At 33.6% G+C, this 23,290-nt stretch overlaps 2 protein-coding genes across 3 annotated transcripts in view; one reads left to right on the forward strand and one right to left on the reverse strand.

The window, feature by feature from the left end:
- Positions 1–661: 661 nt before the first annotated feature.
- LOC129946175 (sodium-independent sulfate anion transporter) lies at positions 662–10,292 on the reverse strand. 2 transcript variants are annotated; one of them, XM_056056260.1, is made up of 11 exons: positions 10,112–10,292; positions 3,099–3,283; positions 2,805–3,009; positions 2,649–2,734; positions 2,447–2,584; positions 2,118–2,381; positions 1,695–2,045; positions 1,448–1,621; positions 1,243–1,390; positions 994–1,173; positions 662–830 (listed from the first exon to the last, which is right to left on the reverse strand). In XM_056056260.1, the coding sequence occupies exons 2-11, from the start codon at positions 3,261–3,263 to the stop codon at positions 754–756; spliced, it is 1,788 nt and encodes a 595-aa protein (XP_055912235.1). In that variant the 5' UTR covers positions 3,264–3,283; positions 10,112–10,292; the 3' UTR covers positions 662–753. The 2 variants fall into 2 exon arrangements, with proteins under 2 accessions (XP_055912235.1, XP_055912234.1); XM_056056259.1 differs by lacking the exon at positions 10,112–10,292 and having other exon boundaries at positions 3,099–3,303.
- Positions 10,293–11,857: 1,565 nt separating this feature from the next.
- The window catches only part of LOC129944795 (zinc finger protein 546-like), a 53,631-nt gene continuing 42,198 nt past the window's right edge, over positions 11,858–23,290 (forward strand). Inside the window, exons 1-7 of the mRNA XM_056054460.1 lie at positions 11,858–12,257; positions 15,445–15,703; positions 15,767–16,036; positions 16,121–16,297; positions 19,861–20,136; positions 20,481–20,711; positions 20,779–21,307. Of these exons, the coding sequence (XP_055910435.1) occupies positions 11,952–12,257; positions 15,445–15,703; positions 15,767–16,036; positions 16,121–16,297; positions 19,861–20,136; positions 20,481–20,711; positions 20,779–21,307 (2,048 nt within the window). The 5' untranslated portion in view covers positions 11,858–11,951. The remainder of the gene's footprint in view (positions 12,258–15,444; positions 15,704–15,766; positions 16,037–16,120; positions 16,298–19,860; positions 20,137–20,480; positions 20,712–20,778; positions 21,308–23,290) is intronic.

Below are 23,290 nucleotides of genomic sequence, written 5' to 3' on the forward strand. Positions count from 1 at the left end.
TGCTTTCCTATTAGACAGTGTCCGGTTATGACACCTATTATCGAGCTTATATGCGATCTGCTTAGAGAGAGCAAGCACCTTGAACGTTTTAAATCCAGTGTTGGCCAGATGTTTTTTGTGGCTTGACACGTGGTGGTGTTGTTCCACCTGGTGCCTGCCGTCTTCACAGCGTCTTGCATTAGCAGCAGTTTACAAGTAGTGATTGTTATGCCAGTACTTGCCAAACGTGGTAGCATGAGCTGTACTGTACCGTTCCTGGCGAGTTCGTCTGCCTTACAGTTACCTGGAATTTCTCTATGGCCCGGCACCCTGCAAATTTGAATATTAAACTGTTGCGCCATCTCCATTAGAGATGATCGACAGTTATGGACTGTTATTGAGTTTGTAGACAGAGTCCAGAGATTTGATAGCTACCTGGCTGTCAGAGAAAATACGGATATCAGATGTTGATATCACGTTTTCTTTGAGCCAAGACAAGACTTCTTTAATCGCCAAAAGTTCCGCCTGGAACACGCTAAAATGATTGGGAAGGCGGAATGAGAGACTTAATTTCAGTCGTTCAGAGTACACACCTCCACCAACCCCTTCTTTGGTTTTTGATCTATATTTTAATGAAAAAAAAGACGCTTAGTGAAAATAATTGAAAGATTGGAAAAACAAATAAAATTTGATCTGAGCTTATATTTTGTAGTAATACTTAAATCGTAAATATTAATAAAATTGTACAATAATATAAAATTTTTTGTCTATAAACTAATTTACTTTGTCATGTTCTTCTACATCTGGAACCAATGGAACGGTCACTTGTAAGTAATACTCATACTCAGGACCTGAAAGTGATAAAAAGGAATGAATACAGATTTTTTTTTAATACAAAATATTTCTAGTAAGTAAAAATGCAACCTTAGACAAACTGAATATCACCTTTATAATATTGAATCAATAAAAATACATACATACGAATTTGTAAAAATAACCCACGCATATACTTACTTTGTTCAAGTAGTGATTCTAACTCTTCTACATTTTCTATACTGGGAATATTTTGGTCCGTAGATTCTTTTAATATTAAATCAATTTCTTTGGATGCTTTTAACAAATAAAAAGGAACTTTTATGCCCAATAATTCTTTGTACAAAGCTCCCATGCCTCGTGCTGCAGTAAAATCAAAATCTATAATAAAACATACAATTGTAATTTTAAAATCAGTTAAATAGAATATTTAATATTTCATAAATTTACCATATATATTTGTGCAATCTAATACAACTGGATAGATTCCAAATGAGGAAATTGCTTTTGAAATTTCATTTCTTAACCATTCTATGGCAGGAAAATAAACTGAGCTGTAACTTGGTCGAACTAAAATATGTTCAATGCCATTTCTTGTCTAGAAAAACCAAATGTTTAATAAAAAAAAAACATGTTATTGAAATTGAAAACAAACCTTAGCTTTTGTCACACCCAATGGTGGTCTAGCTACTCGATAAACTAAGAACGCAACATCTGTGGCAACGCCAAGTAAAAGTCCAACCTCTACGCCTAATGTCAAACTAAATATAAATGTTATGGCTCCAGGGAAAAGCTCTCGACGACTGCAGCGCCACAGTGGTCTCACGACCTAAATAGTCCATCATACAAATAATACATGTATCAAAATTCTTTTGATAATAATGTAATGATGGAATAAATACCTCAAATTCTATCATAAAGATAACTGCTGAAATTATTACAGCACTCAAAGCTGCTTTGGGAATGTATCTGAAGTAAGGTGTCAGAACTGCCAAAGCCAGCAATACCAAAGCACTAGTGTAAATACCACCGATTGGTGTTTTTACACCACTTGCATGATTGACTGCACTACGTGAAAATGATCCAGTCACAGGAATTGAACTGAAGAAGGAACCACAGATGTTGCTTAGTGATAATGCCACTAATTCACGTGTCGCACTTATTCCAGAACCTCCAAATGCTTTCGAAATTGCAACATTTCCCAACACAGCTATAACAGGTAGAATAATGATAGAAGATCCCAGCTCATTCATCTAAATTTAAATTTAAAACAAAAACTTAGTTAAAAATTCAGACCAAATGAGAATTGCTAAAGAAGTACCTACCATTTCTGTGAAATTTTGTTCAATTGCAGTATTATTTTCACTTAAAATAGTTGTATTAAAACTAGGCAAACTAAAATCAGGTAAGCCGCCCTTTACCTTTCCAGTTAAAACAAATATACACGATTCTCCTTGACAAGTGTAATAGGCGAGTGTACTTGAAATAAGTACTATCAAAGCATTTCTAGCAGTAGCTAAAAGCCAAAAAATGCCATTGAATAATTTGTGTCCGCTTACTCTTTCAGATAATTTAATGTCTTTAAGTTTCTGTAAATAAAGAAAAGATTCTCTTAACCATTTTTTTGTTTGTATACACAATTTAATAAGCGTACTCTCATAAGAAGCAGTAGAACTATCGATATAAAACCTAATGTCATGTCTCCAGGACGAACCATATCCAAGTTTGTAAACACTGACTTAATTGTATTTATAAAATCCGAACCTGATCCTCCTTTTAAGCCAAGTAATCCCTAGAAAATAAAATAAAATAATTTCTGAACTTAGTAGAGAAAGAATAATGAACATTTATCTCACCTTTAATTGAGAAGTTCCTATTATGACAGCAGTAGCAGATGTAAAACCAACTGTTACTGGTAAGGATATTAAATCTACAAGTGCTCCTGCAAGTTGAAGGAAATAGTAAATACATTAATTTTTGTTTTTAAAATTGAAGGATAACAAAATACATACCAAGCCTTAACAGTGCCATCAGCAATTCAATAATCCCTGATATAAAACATAATAAAATGGCATATGTTGGTCCCGACGCCAAACCCAAACCAGTGTGTTTACTGGTAATTAAGGCTAGAAGAGCAGTCGGACCTATCGTCACCTGGCAGCATCCACCCATCAAGGCATACAAAATTCCTCCCACAAAAGCAGAATACAAGCCATACTATTAAAATTCATAAAAAAAAAACAGAAAAATACATATTATTAAAAAAAACTTGTGGATTCGAATATGATCAGGGATCACACACTTACTTGAGGTTCAAGTCCTGCTAGAGTTGCGTATGCTAGCCCTTGTGGTAAAACAGTTAAGCCAACTGTAATACCGGCTATCATATCAGATATAGCAAACTGCACACTGTATCCATTTAACCACTTTATTCCGGGAACGAATTTGGAAATTATATTTACAACTGTCATGATTTATAAGAGACGCAGTTCTAGAATTTTAAATATAAGAAAAAGAAAGTCAATTTTTTTTTTATTTTTTGCAAACCATTTAGGAATAAATAAATATGCTATAAAAAAAACACATAAACTCACTCACTAAGACAAACATTTTATAGTGTCTTAAAAATTTCGATTATTATTTTTGATACCAATTTTCAAAGTTCTCTCCTGGCTAAGGGAAAACGTGATATCAACTCCTGATATCCGTATCTTTTCTGAAATTCAGGCTTCTATCAAATCTCTTGACGGTGTCTCAACAAATCTCTAACGGCCCTCGATTGTCGATCGTCTCTTATAGAGATGGTGCAGCAATTTAACATTCAACATTCACCTCTGTTGGGTGCCGGGTTACAGAGAAATCACAGAAAATTGTAGAGCTGATGAACCCGCTAAAAATGGAACCTTCATACCTATTTCACCTGAAATGGTTTACCGATAGCTACATGTAAACTTCTGTTAACAGAAACAGCTTTCGCGATAGCAAACTCTAGGTGGTACAATTTACCAACATGCGCAGCCACAAAACTCATATGGTCTTCGCTGGACCTAAAGACTTGTTATCTCAAAGCAGACTTCATATAAGGTGTCCTGACGGGACACTGTTTTATAGACAGACACGCAATACGACTTAGTGTAGCCTCAAATGACTTCTGCAGGAGTCATGAGGACGAGGAAGAAGAGGAAACAATCTCTCACCTCCTCTGCACTTGCTCTGCTCTTTCACTAAGAAGCAAACTTCCTCTGGCAGACTACTCTTTTGATAATCCCAGTGAACTAGCTAAAAAGGATATCAAATATCTTCCTCGCTTTATAAAAGGCTCAAAATGGTTCGACAAGTGGGCAGTAATCCTCTAGATTCATGTGGTATCACAATGGGCCTTTTCTTTTGGCCTAAGTGTGTGGATTATGAATCCGCAGCCACTTTAACATTACCTAATTTTCAAAACTGAAAATATATTCATAAGGATATAGTTTATGCTAAACAGTAAACACGAAGCTAATTTCCCTATCTATTTATTTAAATCCGCTTTGATTTAATTTTAATATTTAAACATAATATCTTCTGCACATACTTTCCTTCTTATCAAAACCTCAATATCTTATCTTTCAGTTTACTGTTTTTAATTAATAACATTTTTATTTTGTATTTGCACAATACAAACACGAAATCAAAACACAGCGGACATCAACTTAATATCTTAAGAGTACATCTAGCTAAATGACTAAATAGCTTTTACTGGACACTTTCTTCTTCTGTGCAATTCGAACAAAAGCAAAGATGGGCGGGAATTGTACTTTTCCTTATAAACTGTGTCTTTTCTTTGTTATTAAGTCAGTGCGAATGTCATGATATGAGAATTTTTAAATTACAGATAAATGAGGTACTTAAAGAACCGTACGCAATCAATTAGCTTTGCAACTTATTACTTCAACTTTATAAGTATAAACAAGTACAAAAATAATTACAGAACAATGCTGTGTTGTATTTTTGTTCTTTTCAAAATGAAGATGGTTTTATCTAGATAGCCATTTCAATTGAATGTCAAGGCTATGGACGTACTAATATCAAAGCTTTCACAAAGAAAATATGATTTTAGAGGATCTATTTTATGGCGGTTACCAAACAAAATCAGCTTTTGCATTTAATTACAACTCAATGATACTGTCCTAAAATAAAAATCAACATTTGATTCAATTGGTATGAATATTTTTACGAAGAATCAAAGCAGAGCAAATAAATACACAAATATTTAACAAACAATAAATTAAATTTTTTAACTCAAATTATTTATTTATTATTATAATTCGCTAAATTCGTTAATTCGTTGATGTTCAAATGATAGACATGTGCGTTCAAGAGGACACAAGCGTCCACAGGTTTTTCTCAAAACCCACATCTGTCTATCAACTCCTACTCTCACCTCCCCGTGGTGAACATCGGATGCCTAGTACCTCAACTGGAGATTGGGTTCCAACCCCAGTGGAAAGTTGTTGCGTTCAGCAAACGAGAGAGGGGAGAAGGGTGTTTCCACTTAGGCACCTCTCCTTATCCAGAATTCCCGAGATGGAATCAACGGTGGCGTCTACAGTTCCAATAAGGTTGAACTAGTTAGAGAACACCTTATAGGGCTTCTAGGACTTATTCGGAGCCTAGGCCTATAAGGAGCGGTTTTATCCGGCTCCCCGTCCTTGGAGTTATACGAGGGACCAAAGTGTCGCTATATAAGACCCTTATCATCCCCGTCCTGCTATACGGTGCAGAAACATGGACTATGACAAAAGCGGATGAAAGCACCTTGGGTCGTTTCGACGAGCTGTACGGGCTGTACAGCGAAGTAGACTTAGGCAGAAGGGTAAAAGTCCAAGGACTAAGATGGCTGGGTCACGTAGAGCGCATGGAAACCAATGCTCCGGCCCGGAAAGTCTTCGAATCCACACCCATAGGACAGCGCAGTAGAGGAAGACCGCGGATCAGGTGGCGCAGAAGTGGAAAGTGACCTAACCCAACTTGAAATGCGAAACTGGAGACTAGCTAGGCACCGAGCTATATGGAGAATTTGTTGGGTGAGGCCCTAGTTCACACAGGACTGTAGCGCCACCTTAATTAAGTAAGTAATTTGTTAAATACTAACGTTACAATTCTTATTTAAAAAAAACTTAAACTAGACTTGAAAAATATTAATTTGCAGTTTATAATTTTTATATTATCATTTGGTGAATTATTACAAGAGTGAAATTTATTAAAGATTTCAAATAATTGATTTAAGGAACTATGTACACCATAGTTTGATCTACTAAAATTAGTATTCAATGGTTTTTGGAGTCTTATACTTGAACGACTAAAACCAAAGTTCAAACTACCAAGAATTGATAGTGATGACATTTGTCCGTTTATTATTCCAAAAATAAAACAAAACCGCAAATACATCCTATGATTTGTCAAAGACGGAAGATTTATAAGTGAACGTCTTTGTGAATAAGGCGGTAATGCTTGAATATCATGAAACCACGGAAGGGATCGTAGACAAAAACGCAACAATCTTTTCTGAATGGCTTCGAGTCTTGTGACATGTACGGCGTAGTAAGGTGACCATACTGTAAAAGCATTTTAAAACATAAACAACACGGATATCACGGCCACATCTCTTAATAAAACCCAGAACTCTATTTGCTTTTTTAACGATGAAGTTAACATGTTCATTAAATGTTAGTTTAGAATCTAAGACAACGCCCTAGTCAGAAAATACATATACGAGGTGTGTTCAAAAAGTACCCGGAATTTTTAAATTTCGAAGGTTATGAAACATGGGTGTACGATTATGATGTCGAAACCAAAGCATAAACCTGGAAGCATCAATCGTCAATAGCGAAAAAAGCACGTCATGTTCGATAAAATGTGAAGGTTTTGCTTACTATTTTCTTCGATTATAATGGCATAGTGCATCAAGAGTTCTTACCACAAGGTCGTACGGTTAATAAGGAGTATTACCTTGAAGTTATGCGACGTTTGCGTAAAGCAATCCGAAAAAAACGCTCAGATTTATGGAAAAACAACTAATGGCTTTTGCACCAAGATAACGCGCACCTGCTCACTCGTCGTTGCTTGTTCGTAATTTTTTGGCCAAAAAAAATACCGTAGTCATGCCCCAACCTCCATATTCTCCAGATATGGCTCCGTGTGACTTTTTCCTGTTTCAAAGTGGATGAAACCAATGAAAGGACTGCAGTTTTCCTCGATGGAAGAAATATCGAATCGATGAGAATGATCAAGGACATATCAAAAAGTGAATATCAAGAGTCCTTCCTAGATTGGAAAAAACGCTGGCGTAAGTGTATTTATATTGATGTAAACGAATAAATAAATATTTTTTTGAAATTCCGGGTACTTTTTGAACACACCTCGTACTCTACTTAAAGGACAAAAATCAAACATGTAACTAAAAACGATTGGAATTTTTTTGCGTGTAAAACTCATGGTTTTAAATTTGTCAACATTTAAAACAAGATGATTATTATTGCACCATTCCCTGAATAATATTAAGGCTTCTTCTCTTTTGGAGTCAATTTTTTTTAAATTTTAATGGCATAAGCATATACAATATCGCACAAAATATTTGCAACTAAAAATTAAATTAAGCATTTTCTTAAATTTTATTCAGAATAAAAACAATCGTGATATATTATTAATACTGTGTATTCAAAGATTCAAAGATAAAATATATAACACAAAAAAATAAACTTTTAGTAATATAACGTTTAACTTTATCAAGTAACTTCAAATTCACCCGCGACAAAACAATTGCAACTTCAAATGGAAAGATATAAACATTATAAAATAATCAATATTTTGTAGCGAATCCTTTGTTTTTGACAACTGCCTTGCATCTTCTTGGCATTCAATTAAATTTTGAATGATGTTTGGTGGAACTTCATTCCAAGCCGTTTGTACTCTTTTGAAAAAATCGTCCGCATTTCTAACATTTCCCGATTAGTTTTCCGTTTGACGATTTCCCAAAGGTTTTCAATCGGATTTAAGTCTGGTGACTGTGATGTTATGGTCATTAAGCCAGGTTTTAACCAGTCTCGACGTGTGCTTTGGGTCGTTGTCCTGCTGGAAGACCCAACGCAATGGCATTTCCCATTCTGCATATGGCAACATAGCGTCCACTGAAATATTTTTGTATACATAATGGTCCATTATGCCATTTATGCGATGCAATGGGACTAAACCAGCAGAAGAAAAGCAACCCCACACCATTACATTCCCACCGCCGTGCTTGAGAGTTTTTATGCAATAACGTGATATTCCGTCACTTCCCATTATATTAAATTTGGATTCGTCACTGAAAAGGACTCGACTCCATTTCTGCTTGTCCTAAGAAAGATGTTCCTTAGCAAACTGCATTCTTTTTTTCTGGTTTCCACCGCGATGCACAGCAGACACTTTTGTTTTGAGATAACGGTCGGTCGTGAGACCGACGATTTATTTACATTAAATTTATTGAAATGTTTTTTTGTGAAATGCCCGAATTAAAATCGTCTACAATTCGCTGTCTTAAAGGATCTCCAAATTTATTAAGTGCCATTATTTAATAATTTTATATTTAAATTGAAACCGATATCACTGGAGATGTGCTTTATGTAAATAAATAACAGCAACTTTGCTTTCAGGTCATGACCTTCAGACAATTGCTAAATGCAATGCAATTTTATAATTGGACAAAATAGAACGATGTAACTGTTAATAATTCAGTTAAACAGTGATGAAACTTTAATTGCAATTGTTTTGTCGCAGGTGAATTTGAAATTACTTAATACAATTAAACGTTATGTTTTGAGTTTTATATATTTTTAATACCCAGTATTAATAATGTATGACGATTGTTTTGATTCTGAATACAATTTTAATTTTTTAGAAAATGCTTACTTTCATTTCTAGTTGCAAATGTTTTGTCCGATACTGTATAAGGACAGACGAATTACCATAACATGTAATAAAAAACACAAATTATATTTTCTCTAAATCAAATTTAAATAAATATTATGTAATGTACCGTTATTCCATTTGAATAAGTAAAAAAACGAACGAAAATTTTAATTAATACAAGTATCACCAATGACTACAAAAAAATTTATGCAATACAGATAACTTTATTTTGGTCTGAATTTTAATAACTTTAACAAAAATAATAAACTGTTAAGTATGTAACTACTAAGAATTATGTATAGGTACATATCTTGCAAATCGATTTACCTTCGTTATAATTATAATACACTTTTTCCTTAAAAAATCAAAACCACTTATAATTACGTTTATAAATAGACTAACATCATTTTTAGTTTAACACACAGAATAAGAAGTCCTACAAACGATTATAATATGAAATTTTAATTTTTATTATAAACTTACTCTCCAACAATTATCAAAGACTTTCGATCTTTGAGGAACTTAACAATCAACTATTTCAAAATAGTCCCAACTCAAGAAAGAAATTATGTCTTGGTCAACCAAATGCAAGAAATAATCAAACAATGATAAACAAATGGAATGGTCTTTCCTCGTGAGCTTGGCTCGTGGATGCTATTTAAGTCAGCTGATCGCTCAATTAAAGAAGAGTGATCTGATTTGCAATCATAGGATTTTAAAAGGACCATACGCATTTAATTAGCTACGCAACAATCAAACTCATGACTCAGATATAGAAGGTAATGATGTATGGACATGAAGGATATATTATTTTAGAGTAACAACAAGTTAAACTATTCAAACATCACAAAGAGAAAAAGATTCTTGTATGAAGTTTGTGATTTAAAGGTCTTGAATTATTTATTGCTTTAAAAGATTGTGTTCTTCTTTATGTATTGTATTGTAATATTGTATTATCATTTCAGCTTCAGACTTCAGAAGCTGAAACTTGAATCTTTATTAGTTCGTGTACGTCCACGTAAGTTTGTCCCTTAGTAATAAATTGTTTCGGTTACACACGTTAACTATGCACATTATGCACTAATTTTGATTTTTATTAATCAATTGACTCGGTCGGAGGGGAGAAATACAATATTGAAAAATGTTATTATTTTTATTGGCTTACTGGTGGAATATGGAATCATGCTTGTGGATAATAATCTTATCAATTTAACAAAATAGTAGGATTGATTAATCTCTAATGGTTTATGATTTAGACTCAAGATAATAAAATATGTAAACAATTTTTGAAATCTCTAGAGTTTTGAAGAGATGGATATGTACATGTATCGCAATTCAAGTGCATTTAACAAAAAGAAAAGCAAATAAACTATGTCTAATAAGGACGTACCAAAAGTTTCATTTAAATTCAAACTTCCGCAGTGTTTAGTTCCACTAAATGGTTATAATTATAGTTCATATTTAAATGAATATAATTGATATTAGCGAAGTAAAAACGCCGCACTTCGTTATAATTTATCCATTTTCGTTTTCTTGTTGTTTTCTTTTCTTTTTCTTTTTTGACAACAAAACACCTGTTTTCATATGAAACTTCAAAATAGACTAGTTTTAAGGGTTCCCCTACCAAAAGTTTAAAACAGTAATGTTATTGCATGCAAGACAGTGATGCTACTTGGTAGGAATTTTTTTGCCATGAACAAATCGAAGCGATATGCAACTATTAAGATTTCGAAATGAAGCATTCTATTTATTTAAATTGGGTATACACTTAGTGCCTGTCTATACGTGTTGTGCCCACAACGTTGTGCTCTACATGTGTTGTGACTACTCATGACCCGTTTTCCATTTTGTGTTGTGGATCGAAGAACTTGAAACATTTATGTTCGAGATTTTGAGTGGGTGATATACTACCGACATACATAGAATTTTGTCTGCTTTTTACAAGATATAGAATTTTATAGATTGAAATGGATACAAATAATGAAATTATTTGTTTAACTGCAATATGCGCAGCGGCAAATGTTTTATTTCTGCTAAATGAAGAAGAGAAAAAAAGAAAAACACAAGGGAATGGTCAAAACCTTGGAGGCTCCGCAGGAATACACAAAGTTCTTTTAAACTTTTAAATGACGAACTACGCTTAGAAGATAAGGACTTCACTTTTTGAAGTTAAATGTAGTTAAGCTGTACTTATAGAATTTTTAAGATTCTACGTATGCTATTGTCCTTTTATCACGTTGTATACAAAATTGTATGTTGTTTTTTCTTGGCTTTAATTCATAAACCATAAGACACAAAAATATAAAATAAAAACATAGGAAACAGAATCGTATTTGGCACAACCCAATCAATTTCGACATAAATCGAGTTTACGGGTTTTTCCTTTTGTCTGTGACCAATTTCGTAAAAAGAAAATTGATACCATTTCGGGTCAACTTTCCATTGCGGCAGCACGAATTTCGATTAACAGTTTCTTTTATTTAATTAATATGTGCAAATAATAGTTTAAAGCAATTTTATTTCTATTTTAAATTAATTTTCAAAGTTCACTTTTTACATACAAAACACGCAAAAATGGTTAATTTTGACATTTCTTCCATGTTTTTTGTTCAGTGTTGCCATACTTGCTTTTTTTGTTGGGTATTTCTTTGATTTTAGTGCTCAAATGCAAAAGTACTTTGCATATACCCAAACTCGCACCCACCCCAAATCCTATAGTGAATCCAAGCAGGGGTGTTGTAGCAGGGCAGCATGCCCCCCTTACATATGTATCTATTTGTTATTAATTCAAAAAAACTTGTTTCATGCTCAAATAATGAAGTACAAAAAAAGTAGGGTTAAGTCCGAAAAAGAAAATATTATTTTCAATGACTTAAAGGTGTTTCCTCGCCTTAATATTTAAAACATATTCTATTGAGGTCCCTACCTAACTGTAAAAAATCAGAAAGAAATGTTTGCTGCGGTAATGGAAAGTCGCCCCACTCAAATTCAAAAATATCACATATCCAACTTAATACCTGATGTGAACAAAGCTTTGGAATGTACCTAAAAAATCACTATGAACTTTACGTTACGTTGCGATACCAAAAGTCAAATGTCAATGCATTCGCGGCGAAAGCAAAACTGACCAAAACACCGTACTTGTCATTTGATTGTGCATTCTTCTTTAGTAGAAATTATTATTATTTATTTACAAACTTTATTAATTTATTAAACAACAAAAAAAAAAAATGGAATGTTCAACCATGTGTCGTGTGTGCATGCAAAACATATCCTTAGAGTATGTAGATTTAGATACTCCATTTCATGACACAACCTATTTTGAATGCTTCAACTACTGTACCAAACTGGAAGCTAAGGCTAGCGATAAGCTGCCTAAAAGTATTTGTGTTTCATGCGCCAACTTATTGCAAAACTCCTATGATTTTATTACTGCTGCTGCCGAGGCTGATCGTATGTTCCGGGAGTATATTGTCCGATTGGACGATAACGATGATCATACTAAATTCGAGGCTGAACATAAGACTGTAGCTAAGGTAAACAAATATAATATATCTGTCAAAACAAACCCTTAACTCTTGGTAACATCTTAGTTTTGATAGTGTTTATTAATCGACGCACGTCTAAAAGCTTGATGAGACCTTTTCCTAAGTTCAGATTTATTATTTATGCTCTTAGTACAATATTTTGGTCTATTGCGAATGTCTCATATTAAGTAAATAGGCAGGTTCAGACAACATACATTTTGACCAAGTCAACTAGGTAGTTTTTTAAGTGTAGTAAATTTCAAACTCAGAAATTTGCTTCAATAACTTCTACATTTATTTCATCGTACAAATAATATAGACGTCTATCTAATTTTTGATTTTTATTTTTCCTCGGGTCCAAAACAAGAACTTGTTAGTCACTAAATGGTCTATAAAATGGGAAAAGGCCTTCATCTCTTTTCACTGTGGAATATTCAATTTAATTTTAAATGAATGTACATATGTTAATCTTTTTTGTTCTTAAAATACTTTTATAATTAATTTTATTCCATGGCTTGCAATATCTATAAGAGGTGGCAACTTTTTGTTTGAAATTACGCTTTTTCTATATCTTTGAGCTTGTTGGCGATAGGCGATCGTTCTATTACTAAAACATTTGCTGCTCTTGATCACCGGCACAAGGTCCCACTCCTATCATTGTTTTATTTTAACTTACAATGGCCTAGTGAAATAGCCAGTTGTATTCCTTCCCTTAAACAATTCAATCGTAATACACGTAGGTACTTCTAAAAACGCTCATCAGTTTACCCTTGAGTCCAATTCCGGACGTACTTTAGGTACAATGATTCCTTCTTTAGCTGCACTACCCTTAACCAGCTTCAATATTTTGCACTTATTCCAATGTGCAGGCATTCAATACCAATGAGCGTTGGTATCTCCTCTCTTATTATCCTCCTTTATTCTTAAAATTAGTGAGTAAACCGTTTCGTTTTTTGTCAGTTGGTTTCCGTATACGTCTAAAGACCTTTTTTTAAGCATAAAAGTAAGAGAAAGGATCTCTGCTCTGGTTTTCAAAACAATTTTAAAGAAAACAAACTTTTTGAGAATAAAGTAGTGGTTGTTTTACAGATAATGGTCTATTAAGGAAGAGACGACTCCTTGATATCCGTCGACTGATTTTATATCAGTCATTGAACTTAATTTCCCAAGCGTTCTAATAGTTACCTTACTTCCTTATAACATTAAACTAATTTTCATGGGTAACACCATGTTTAACTTAAAAAAAATAAGTACACTTTTTAATATTACAGCTTATTTGACCCTCCGTGTTTAAAGATCACCTGCATTAGAAAAAATATCGAGATAAAGGTTATTTTTGATTCTTTCTCTTATTTGTTTTATATTCAAATAAAATGACCATTTTTGGTTATTTTCGCAAAAGCAACACGTGTTACGAAGATGGGAAAACGAACAACAGTTGAACAGCGTGAATTAGTGCTTCATCATCATAACAATGGACTTTCTCGGCGAAAAACAGCAGAAATTGTTAACATACTAAATGGCACGGTCAAAGTTATTATCCACCGTTTTGTATTCGAGAATCGAATTGGAAATAAAGGAAGAAAACCTCCGAACAAAATATTTAGTGCATCGGATGAACGATATATTGTGCGAAGAGTAAAACAAAATCCAAAGCTATCGGCACCAAAACTGGCTAGTGAGATGTCGAATATCCATGGAAAACCTTGTTGGAAGTGTGCCACGGAAGAAACCTTTTATCAATAAAAAAAATCGACTTAGCCCTTTTCCGTTTGCAAAGGAGAATAAAGCAAAGGATTCCACGTTCTAGATTCGCCGATGAATCCAAATTTAATATATTTGGATCCGATGGGCGGTCTTATGTGTGGCGAAAACCGAGCACGGTGCTCCAAGATAAAAACTTAAGAGCAACAGTGAAGCATGGAGGAGGGCATGTCAAGGTATGGGCTTGCATTTCTGCAACTGGAGTTGGGTAGTTGCAATTTATTTTGAATACTATGGATAAATTACTGTACCTCAATATTCTCAAAAATAATTTGCTTTAAAGCGCAGAAAAACTAGGCATAAAGGATACATTTCGATTTTATCAAGACAATGATCATACATCGGGCATTGTTCAAACTTGGCTAATTTACAACTGCCCTCACGTCATGAAACCGCCGGCATAGAGTCCAGATTTGAATGTCATCGAAAAACTTTGGTCAATTTTGGACACACAAATACGCGAGCGCCATATTTCTAACAAGAATGACCTAAAGATGTCTTTAGTTGAAGAATGGGCAAAAATATCTGTAGAAACGACAAAAAAAACTAGTGGATTCTTATCGAAATCGGCTTGAGGCAGTCATAAATCAAAAAGGAGGACATACCAAATACTAAAGTTATACAAACGTGTCTTTTTGTTAATAAATAGTAATAATTTTACTTTTTTAAAATGGGTCAAATAAGCTGTTTCCCTGAAGTATTGATTTTAATTTGATTTTTTTATTTTTTTATAGTTTTAATTAAAAATAAATAAATGAAGTTGTTATGTTTCAGTTAAAAATTTAATTAACATTTCCTTGTTTTTATATTGTTGGTTACTTGCTTCGTTAAAGGGATATTTTTGTTTTAAGTTGTGAGTAAAGGGTGGGTCAAATAAGCTGTGATCCACATTTTGAACATTCCTATAAATATAGCAGAAAGTCCAATTTGATTTTGTGGTCCTTAACTTTAAACTTTTCTTCTGAAAAATATTGGTTATAATTTAATAAACATCTCCGGAAGATATTTTAAGCAAACGAAAGTCCTAATATCCTTATAGAAACAAGATTTTATTCAGAATGAAAAAATAATAATAGAAAATTTCTATAATACTAAAAACTATGTAACTACAATTTCATATCAGGCCGAATGAGACAAAATAACAAAGTATTTAAAACATTAATAATTTGAATAGACGAATGTATAATTAACAAAAATATCATAAGAGTTGTTTTCAAATTGATCAAATTGTTTCTGCCCTCAGATTTCTACAGAGTAAAACATATTTACACATGTGACGTTGCTTGAAACACTCTATACTGTGAAAAATTGTACCATATGTATGTTGCTATGGTCATTTTAATCAGGGAACGCATTGAGTCATTTCCTCACTTTCGTTTCTTTTTCAACATATAACGGTATTAACACCCTGACAAGTTTTTTTCTTTGCCAGGAACTTCTAAATGTATCTGCTGAATTTGAAATAATTGTATTAGAAAATAAACCAACTATACATTTAGATCAAGAGAAATATGAAGAATCAATGGAAGATACAGGCACAATAAGGGATATATCACCAAAAGACGAAATCGATGAAATAATAAATGAAGAAGAAGATTATCGTGCGGAATTCGTAGATACCGAACAAGATTGGGAAATTAATATAGAAAATGCTCCTATTGCAGCTGAAGATCCTATATTCGAAGTAGTCGGTAAAAACACGCTTATATTAAATTTCATTTCCTTTGCTATTTCTGGTCAATGTTTTTTTTCAGAATCAAATGAAGTTCGAAAACTAGAAAACAATGTATTGAAAATAATAGAAAAACAAAAACAAATTAAACCAGCATTGAGGTATATTCTACCAAAAATTGAAACAGAAAACAATGAAGACGCCATCAATACTAAACTTGAAACTAAGGATATTCTTTCATTGAGTGGAAATTTAATACTCAATCAACAAAATGATACATCAATAAACAAATGTGATATATGCAAGAAAAAGATTCGCAAAAACTTTGCTGATCATATGAATCAGCACACAGGTAAAGTTGTATTACGAACTTCTTTTAAAGATCACCTACGTAATGATTGATTTAAAACTTATATTTCTTAACTGTTTTTTTTAGGTAATAGAGCATACAAGTGCGATAAATGTGACGATTCATTCTACACCCTTAAACAATATACTCTACACAAGGCGCAAGAACATAAAAGATTTAGGGATGCTTGGTTTTGCAATAATTGCGGAGAAGCATTCGAAACTCGATCTAAGCTTATTAATCACCGAAATAATTACCATAATGGTAAACTTTTTTAAAATACAGGTGCCCTACTATGTAACTCGATTCTACAATGAAATTACTGGAATTCGAAAAATTGGTACTATGTATCTATTTGACTACTTTCGAACCAACGAGAATCGAATATTTCTAGTAGTGCCAACTATATTCTTATGAACTTTCGAACAAAAAATTTGAACTACGTAACTCTAAAGTAGAATTCAAAACAAGGCAATCGAAAATAATCACTACATCAAATGTGTGAGTAAAATGTTGAATATGAGTTCCATCTACCACCCCAATTATTGTTATTTTTGCCAAAAATAGAGTTTAGACTTTCGTTGAGTTTATTTGTTGACCAATTTGTGTAATAATTGTGATTAGTGGAAGTATAGTTTTCCGTCAGCTTTTTTGGTCGCTATAATTTTCGAAATGAAACAATTAAGTTACACTAACTTTCCCAACGTTTCGGCAGGGGTTGCTGCCTTGTTCAGTGGTTCTTTATTAACACAAAGATCTTAGTTATTTCAATGGGATACAAATGCAATAAAGTTTACTCACTCAAGATAAAAAAGGAAAACATTTAATATTACTTATATTAATTAATATAAATTGAAAATAAAACTATGAATATAATAAGCACTTCTAAAAATGAAGTTAAGTCAAAATTGAATAAAGCACAAATTACATTTATTAAGAAAGAAGAGAGCAATAATTAGTGTCCGACCGAAGCTTCGGCTTCGGTTCGGCCGAAGTTCGGCCAAAAAAACAACATTCGGCCAAACCTTCGGCTTCGGCCATTTTAGGCCGAAGTTTTGGCCGAAGCCGAAGAATCTGTTTATTCGAGCATCGTAACAGGCGCCGAAAAAAATTTAAATTTTTAAAATTTTTGAATAGGTATTTCAAAACACTTGTGTGCCATCATAGTAGGCGCCGCAGAATTTCAATTTTTGAATTTTGCCTGACATTATTTTTATTTCATTTGTCTTATGTTTTGTAAAGCCTAGTACGCTGCTGATGCGAAACGAAATTTTTCGGTGGTCTCCAAGTGTAGAGCGAAATTAAAACGAAAACCACAACGGAAAAATATTTGTGTAGAGTTCTGTCAGCTGTGGAAAACAAAAAACAAAAACACCGAAAGTCACGAGTAAACAATTTTCAATTTTAATTTGTAAACAATTTTTTCCAATAAATAAATTAAACGTCAAAATTTCGCAAGCAATTAATATACCGGGCAATTAAATTGAGAACGAAAAGAGTGGAGAATTGTACTAAAAAATCTAGTACAGCTATCCACTAAAATGACACATTTCGTTGTTCAGCAGCGTACTGAAAAACGAAAAGCACAGCGAAATTTTTCGTTTATGATTTCGTCATGTCATTTTTGTATGGGAAATTTCGTTTCGCATCAGCAGCGTACTAGGCTTAAGCAATAAATTTCAATAAAAATAATATTTGTATCCAATTGGAAAGGAAAATTCTTGACTTTTTTTAACCTTAGGCTTCGGCTTCGGCCGAAGATTTTCTTTCAGCCTAATAATTCGGCTTCGGCTTCGGCTGAAAATCGACCTTCGGTCGGACACTAGCAATAATGTTTTGTGTGTCTTGTTTTCTGTTCATGTTGTTTTTGTTATTGAGAATATGTAATATTTCTAACGTGTATCGTTTCGAAACATGTTTCTCTGTCTGTAGAAATTCCACGCCTTCAAAGTATGGAGAATGACCGCTTTCAATGCTGTGACTGGCCAGGGTTTTTTTCTCAGAGTTTTTTAGTTTTATGTCGGATTTATGATTCGAGATTGTGGTCCCAATATAACAAAGGTTACACGGTTCATTTGATTTACCATTGCAGTTAATTTTATAGATAACATCTGTTTGTTTGTCCTTATCAGGTTTCGTCTTGAGTTTAGTAAAACAATGGTCAAGTGTTTTGTTTGATTTGAAAGCAAGGCGAACCTCTGTCAATTTTTTGGAAATTGATTTTTTAAAGTTTTCGGATAGAGTTGGGACGTAAATCATGGTTTTGCGGTGCGTTCTAACGGGCTCATCAGTATTGTCTTGTGGAATTTGCTTTTTGCATTTTAAAAGAAAACTTCGAATTATGGTAGAAGGATAACCATTATCACTTAGGATTTTGATGACTTTTTTCTCGTTGGCGAATCGTACATCACTTATTTTGAAAATTTTATTCACGAGATTGGACGCAGTACTGATGATAATATGCCCTGCTTGGTTTGATCGGAAATTAGTCGAAAAGCAAACGATTTTCTTCACGGTAGATTATTACATCTAAGAAGGATATTGTTTTGTTAACCTTATTTTCAATTGTGAATTGAATTTTTGGGTGAAATCCGTTTAGAATTTTTAGTACTTTTTCTATGTTTCTTTTATCCATTATTGCAAATATGTCGTCAACATATTTTGCTATGAACGTAGGTTTTTTTTTGTATTGAAGAAAATTGTTTTCTTTAAGACAAGTCTAGAATTTCAATTAATTTGTTTTGTGCGATCTTTGTGCTTTTATTTATTGTATCCCATTTCTTCTTGACAATGGTGATAGCCAGTTGAAATGGTAAGTTAGTAAACAATGAGATTGCATCAAACGAGACTAAAACATCATTTTGACTTAGTTTTACATTTTTTGCTTTTTCAACAAATGCAATCGAATTTTTAATAGAGTAGGTTGAATTTGTTGTCATGCACTGTAAAATTTTTCCAACGTACTTACATAGCGCATAGTATGGTACATTCATGGATGACGTAATCGGGGGCAGAGGCATGTCTGTTTTGTGAATTTTTGGCAAACCGTAAATGGATAGGAGTCGTGCGTAAGTTGTAAGTGGTCATCTTTGCTTTCTCTATATCGTTAATATAATTGTTGTTTTTCAGCCATTTGACTATGTCATTGTTTCGCGTTTGAACTTTCGTTTCTCTTCCTCATTCATTTCAAAATTCATCATCAGCGGGCACATGACTCTTTCGATTGAAGTCAAAACTTCGACAAGTATTTTTGACATGGTTTGCTGTGCAATTCCAGCGTTCTTGTCACCACCGATTTGGTTTTGGTAACCTCTTGTTGTCAAGAAATTCAATGCTGCTGATAACTTAATTATAATCGAGTAGTCATGTCGGATGATATGGTGTTAAGTAAGAACATAAATCCGTCTTTAGAAAGACGATAGCTCTTACCAAAACTAAAACAAAAGTATATATTTTTCATTAAGTTCAAATATTCTAAAGTTTATATATACATATATTTAAAAACCTTTTATCACTCAGCTCCATTATTTTGGAATTATCCAACGGTGTCCATTTTTGTAATAATTATCCTTGTCCAAAAATCTGATGTCTTATTTTTGGTTTATTTTTAAAACTGCCAAAAAACTCGATACTCGTTGGAAAGTACAATTTTTTTTTGGAAGCAAGTTGGTATAACCGGCATCCGATTCTTCTTTCATAAGTAGAACGATTTGGAAGTACAATCGGAAATAAGTTTCGAATAGAATCAAAAGTAGAATCGAGTTACATAGTAGAGCCCCAGATTTCTATAATCTAAAATTAATACTGATTTCATTTTTTGTTTGTAGAACAAACTTCAGGCTTATGTTTGGCGTGTGGTGAGAATTTATCTGACGAAGAAGCTTTACAACAACATGTTAAAGATAAACACTGGTCACGAAAACTACCAGTTGAATGTTCTCATTGTAAAAAGAAATACCAGCTAAATACACTTCCAATGCATGTTAAATATGCCCATTCAGATGTGGCACGCGCTGCGGTTGATAAAGTGTTCACTTGTAAATACTGTTTTAAAAATTGCGAGGACCCCATTCAGCTAGAGAAACATGTTAAAAACCATAAAGGTACTATACCACATTGCTTAACTTCTAATTCTTATACCTTCCAAATCATATGTTTGTATTTTATACATATAAAATGTTTTATAAGGTGTATAAGTCTCTTCTTGAACAAAAGCTTATATTTTACTTGATTTCAAAATATTAAATTCAAAAAATTACAAAAAGAAACTCAAAACTTTACATTGTTAAGATTTTTGAGAATTTTCTTAATCAGATATTTGAATTTTTGTGTAGACATCGAATCCAAAAACTTCCATCCTTAAAGCTTTTCTTGCAAAATTGATTTTTTTAATAATGAGAATAATTTAATTGTACTTGTTTTTCCTTATTCTTTATTTATTTTTAAGCAAAACATTTATACTCATGTGTGATTTGTGGGAACGATTTCAAGGGCAAAGCCGTTTTCGAAAAGCATAAAGCTGAAATGCATCCAATGCAGAATGTAAATTCAAAAATAAAAAAATGCAACAGATGCGAATTTACTACAACCCAGCAATCTTTATTGGTGAAGCATAGAAAGAAAAAGCATTACAACTATTACCACAATCGCATCCGTAAATTTCTTTGTGCATATTGTCGTAAGTCTTGAGTGCTATTTTAAACATTACATTTCTTCAATAACTATATTTTTTTTTGTTGTTTCAGCTAAAAAGTTTTTAACTTTAAAAACACTCAATGATCATGAAGATTATCAACATGGTGAACAAAAAACTGCCCACCAATGCGATTTGTGTGGTAAAAAGTTCGATACTAATTTTAAGTTACAACTGCATAAAAAGAGTGCACATGAAAATGAACGTCCATATATGTGTAAAGAATGCCCCAAGGCATTTAAACTAAAGAGTCAACTTCTCCAACATGAGAAGAACCATTATGAGAGGAAAATCAATTGCCCCTATTGTGATAAAAAATATGTACAACCCGCTTATCTGAGAGTACACCTTAGAACGCATACAAATGAGTTGCCATATGAGTGTCATTTATGTGACAAAAAATTTCCCATTAAAGGTCGGTTGACTTATCATTTGGCGAAGCACGAGGGTAGTGTGCGTAAGTGCGAATATTGCCCAGAGACGTTCGCTAATGTGGCAAAATTGAGAATTCATAGATTTGAACATATTGGATACCCATTAGTTTGTGATATATGCAAAGAAAATCATTATAAAAGAGAAAGGTAAGAGCTATATATTTATACATGTACACATAGTCCAAAAAGTCTCCGTACAGCAGTTTTTTTTTGTTGATTCTGAGATAAAATATTTTTTACAAATTATTATCATTGTATATATATTTACTATTTTTTTTTATATTATACGCGCACTCAAGGGGATATGAATACCCTTATCATGATAAATCACAGTGCGAGCAATTAAGAAGGGAGGATAGGATTAGAAAGGAGATACCGATGCACATTGGTTTTGAATGTCTGCATATTGTAATGAGTGGGAAACATTGAGTCTGGTAAAGCATTCCACATTCGTGTGGTGCGACTGAAGAAAGAATCTCTGTATTTTACAGTACGTCCGAAATTAGGCTCAAGGGTAAACTGATGAGCATTCCTAGAGGAACGGGTATTACGGTTGAATTGTTTGAGGGGAGGAATGCAACTGGCTATTTCATTAGAGCATTGTGTATGAAAGTAGCGATAAAATAATAACAGTCATGAAACCTTACGACGTGCTCGAGAGATACAAAAGTTTCAGTTAGACAACGGTCACCTATCATCTTTAGAGCTCTCTTTTGAATTCTGTCTAGGAGACTCAAGTAGGTTATAGGAGCACCTGCCCAGATATGGGAATTGTATTCGAGTTTCAGACGAATATAGGCTTTATAGATTATAGCCAGATCAGTAGGAGTAAAAAACTTCTTGCACCTTCGGAGAAAACCTAAACACTTAGCAGCATTTTTGGCGATGTCAAATATGTGATCACTCCACAACAAGTGGTTTGTAATGCACATACCTAAGACTGAAAGCTGTTCAGTCTCCTCGATGCAAGTACCACTCATGGATAGTGGCATGGGGGAAAGGTTACGGTTTTGTGACAGTAGACAGCATTGAGTTTTCGAAGCATTAAATTCTACACGGTTTTTGATTCCTCATTGGACAATGCTGTCAAGATCAGAATTTAATGAGCTCATCATACGCTGCCGTTGGTAGTCCACATCCGAAGAACAAGGATGAGATTCTAGAAACGAATATGAAAAGCTGAGGGTACTGTCACCAGCGAAACAATTAAGTGGGTTAGAAGTTTCAGACAAAAGATCATTTATAAAAATAAGGAAAAGTGTCGGAGACAAAACGGAGCCCTGCGACACACCAGCGTTTATTTTGTGGATATCAGATTTGAACCCCTCCAAGACTACTTGAATTGAACGGTCCGAAAGGTAATTTCTAACCCAACGAAGAAGGGATTCATCAATACCAAATGCACGCATTTTAGATAAGAGAGCTTCGTGCCAAACTCTATCAAATGCCTTTGAAATATCAAGTGCAATAATCTTACTTTCTCCAAAACGATGTAAAGATTTGTTCCACTGTTCGGTGAGATGAACCATGAGATCACCAGTGGATCTATTGCAACGAAAGCCATACTGCCGGTCATTAAATAACTTCTGTTCTTCAAGATATTTCTTAAGCTGAAAATTTATGAGTGTTTCCATGACCTTGGAAAGAAGGGACGTAAGTGCAATTGGACGATAGTTAGATGGTGAGGATGATTCGCCTTTTTTAGGAACAGGCTGGACAAATGCAGTTTTCCATCCACTCGGAAAGAGACCTGTAGCGTAGAACAGATGGAAAAGCTTACGCAGTGGTTTTGCCAGCGTTGAAGAACACCTCTTCAGAACAATAGCGGGGATACTATCCGGGCCAGCGGATTTGTGAATGTCAAGATTTTTAAGTACTCTAGTAACTGAACGAGTGCGAAAGAAGATCCGTCCCATAGAATCGTTTACGCTTGCAAGTACAGGCGGAGTCATGTCACTCATTGGCAGCATCGAATTAACAGCAAACTGTGCTGCAAGCAAATTGGCTTTAACAATCGCGCTTACGTAGGGAGTGTCATTATAAACGAGCGTAGGAACTGACGATGACGTAGTGTTGCGCACATAATTTCTGGTCATGCAAAAATTTAATGCGTCGTATATGTCCGTTACA

This window comes from Eupeodes corollae, chromosome 2 (genome assembly GCF_945859685.1).
Source record: "Eupeodes corollae chromosome 2, idEupCoro1.1, whole genome shotgun sequence".
In the NCBI taxonomy this organism is placed as follows: Eukaryota; Metazoa; Arthropoda; class Insecta; order Diptera; family Syrphidae; genus Eupeodes; species Eupeodes corollae.

What these genes read in the sequence shown, in the direction of transcription:
- LOC129946175 (XM_056056260.1), bottom strand. Translation starts at nt 3,263, where the DNA reads ATGACAGTTGTAAATATAATTTCCAAATTCGTTCCCGGAATAAAGTGG. An exon ending in TCTTTATGATAGAATTTGAG is followed by an intron (nt 1,622 to 1,694) that starts GTATTTATTCCA and finishes TGGACTATTTAG; the next exon opens with GTCGTGAGACCACTGTGGCG. An exon ending in TGGGTGTGACAAAAGCTAAG is followed by an intron (nt 1,391 to 1,447) that starts GTTTGTTTTCAA and finishes TGGTTTTTCTAG; the next exon opens with ACAAGAAATGGCATTGAACA.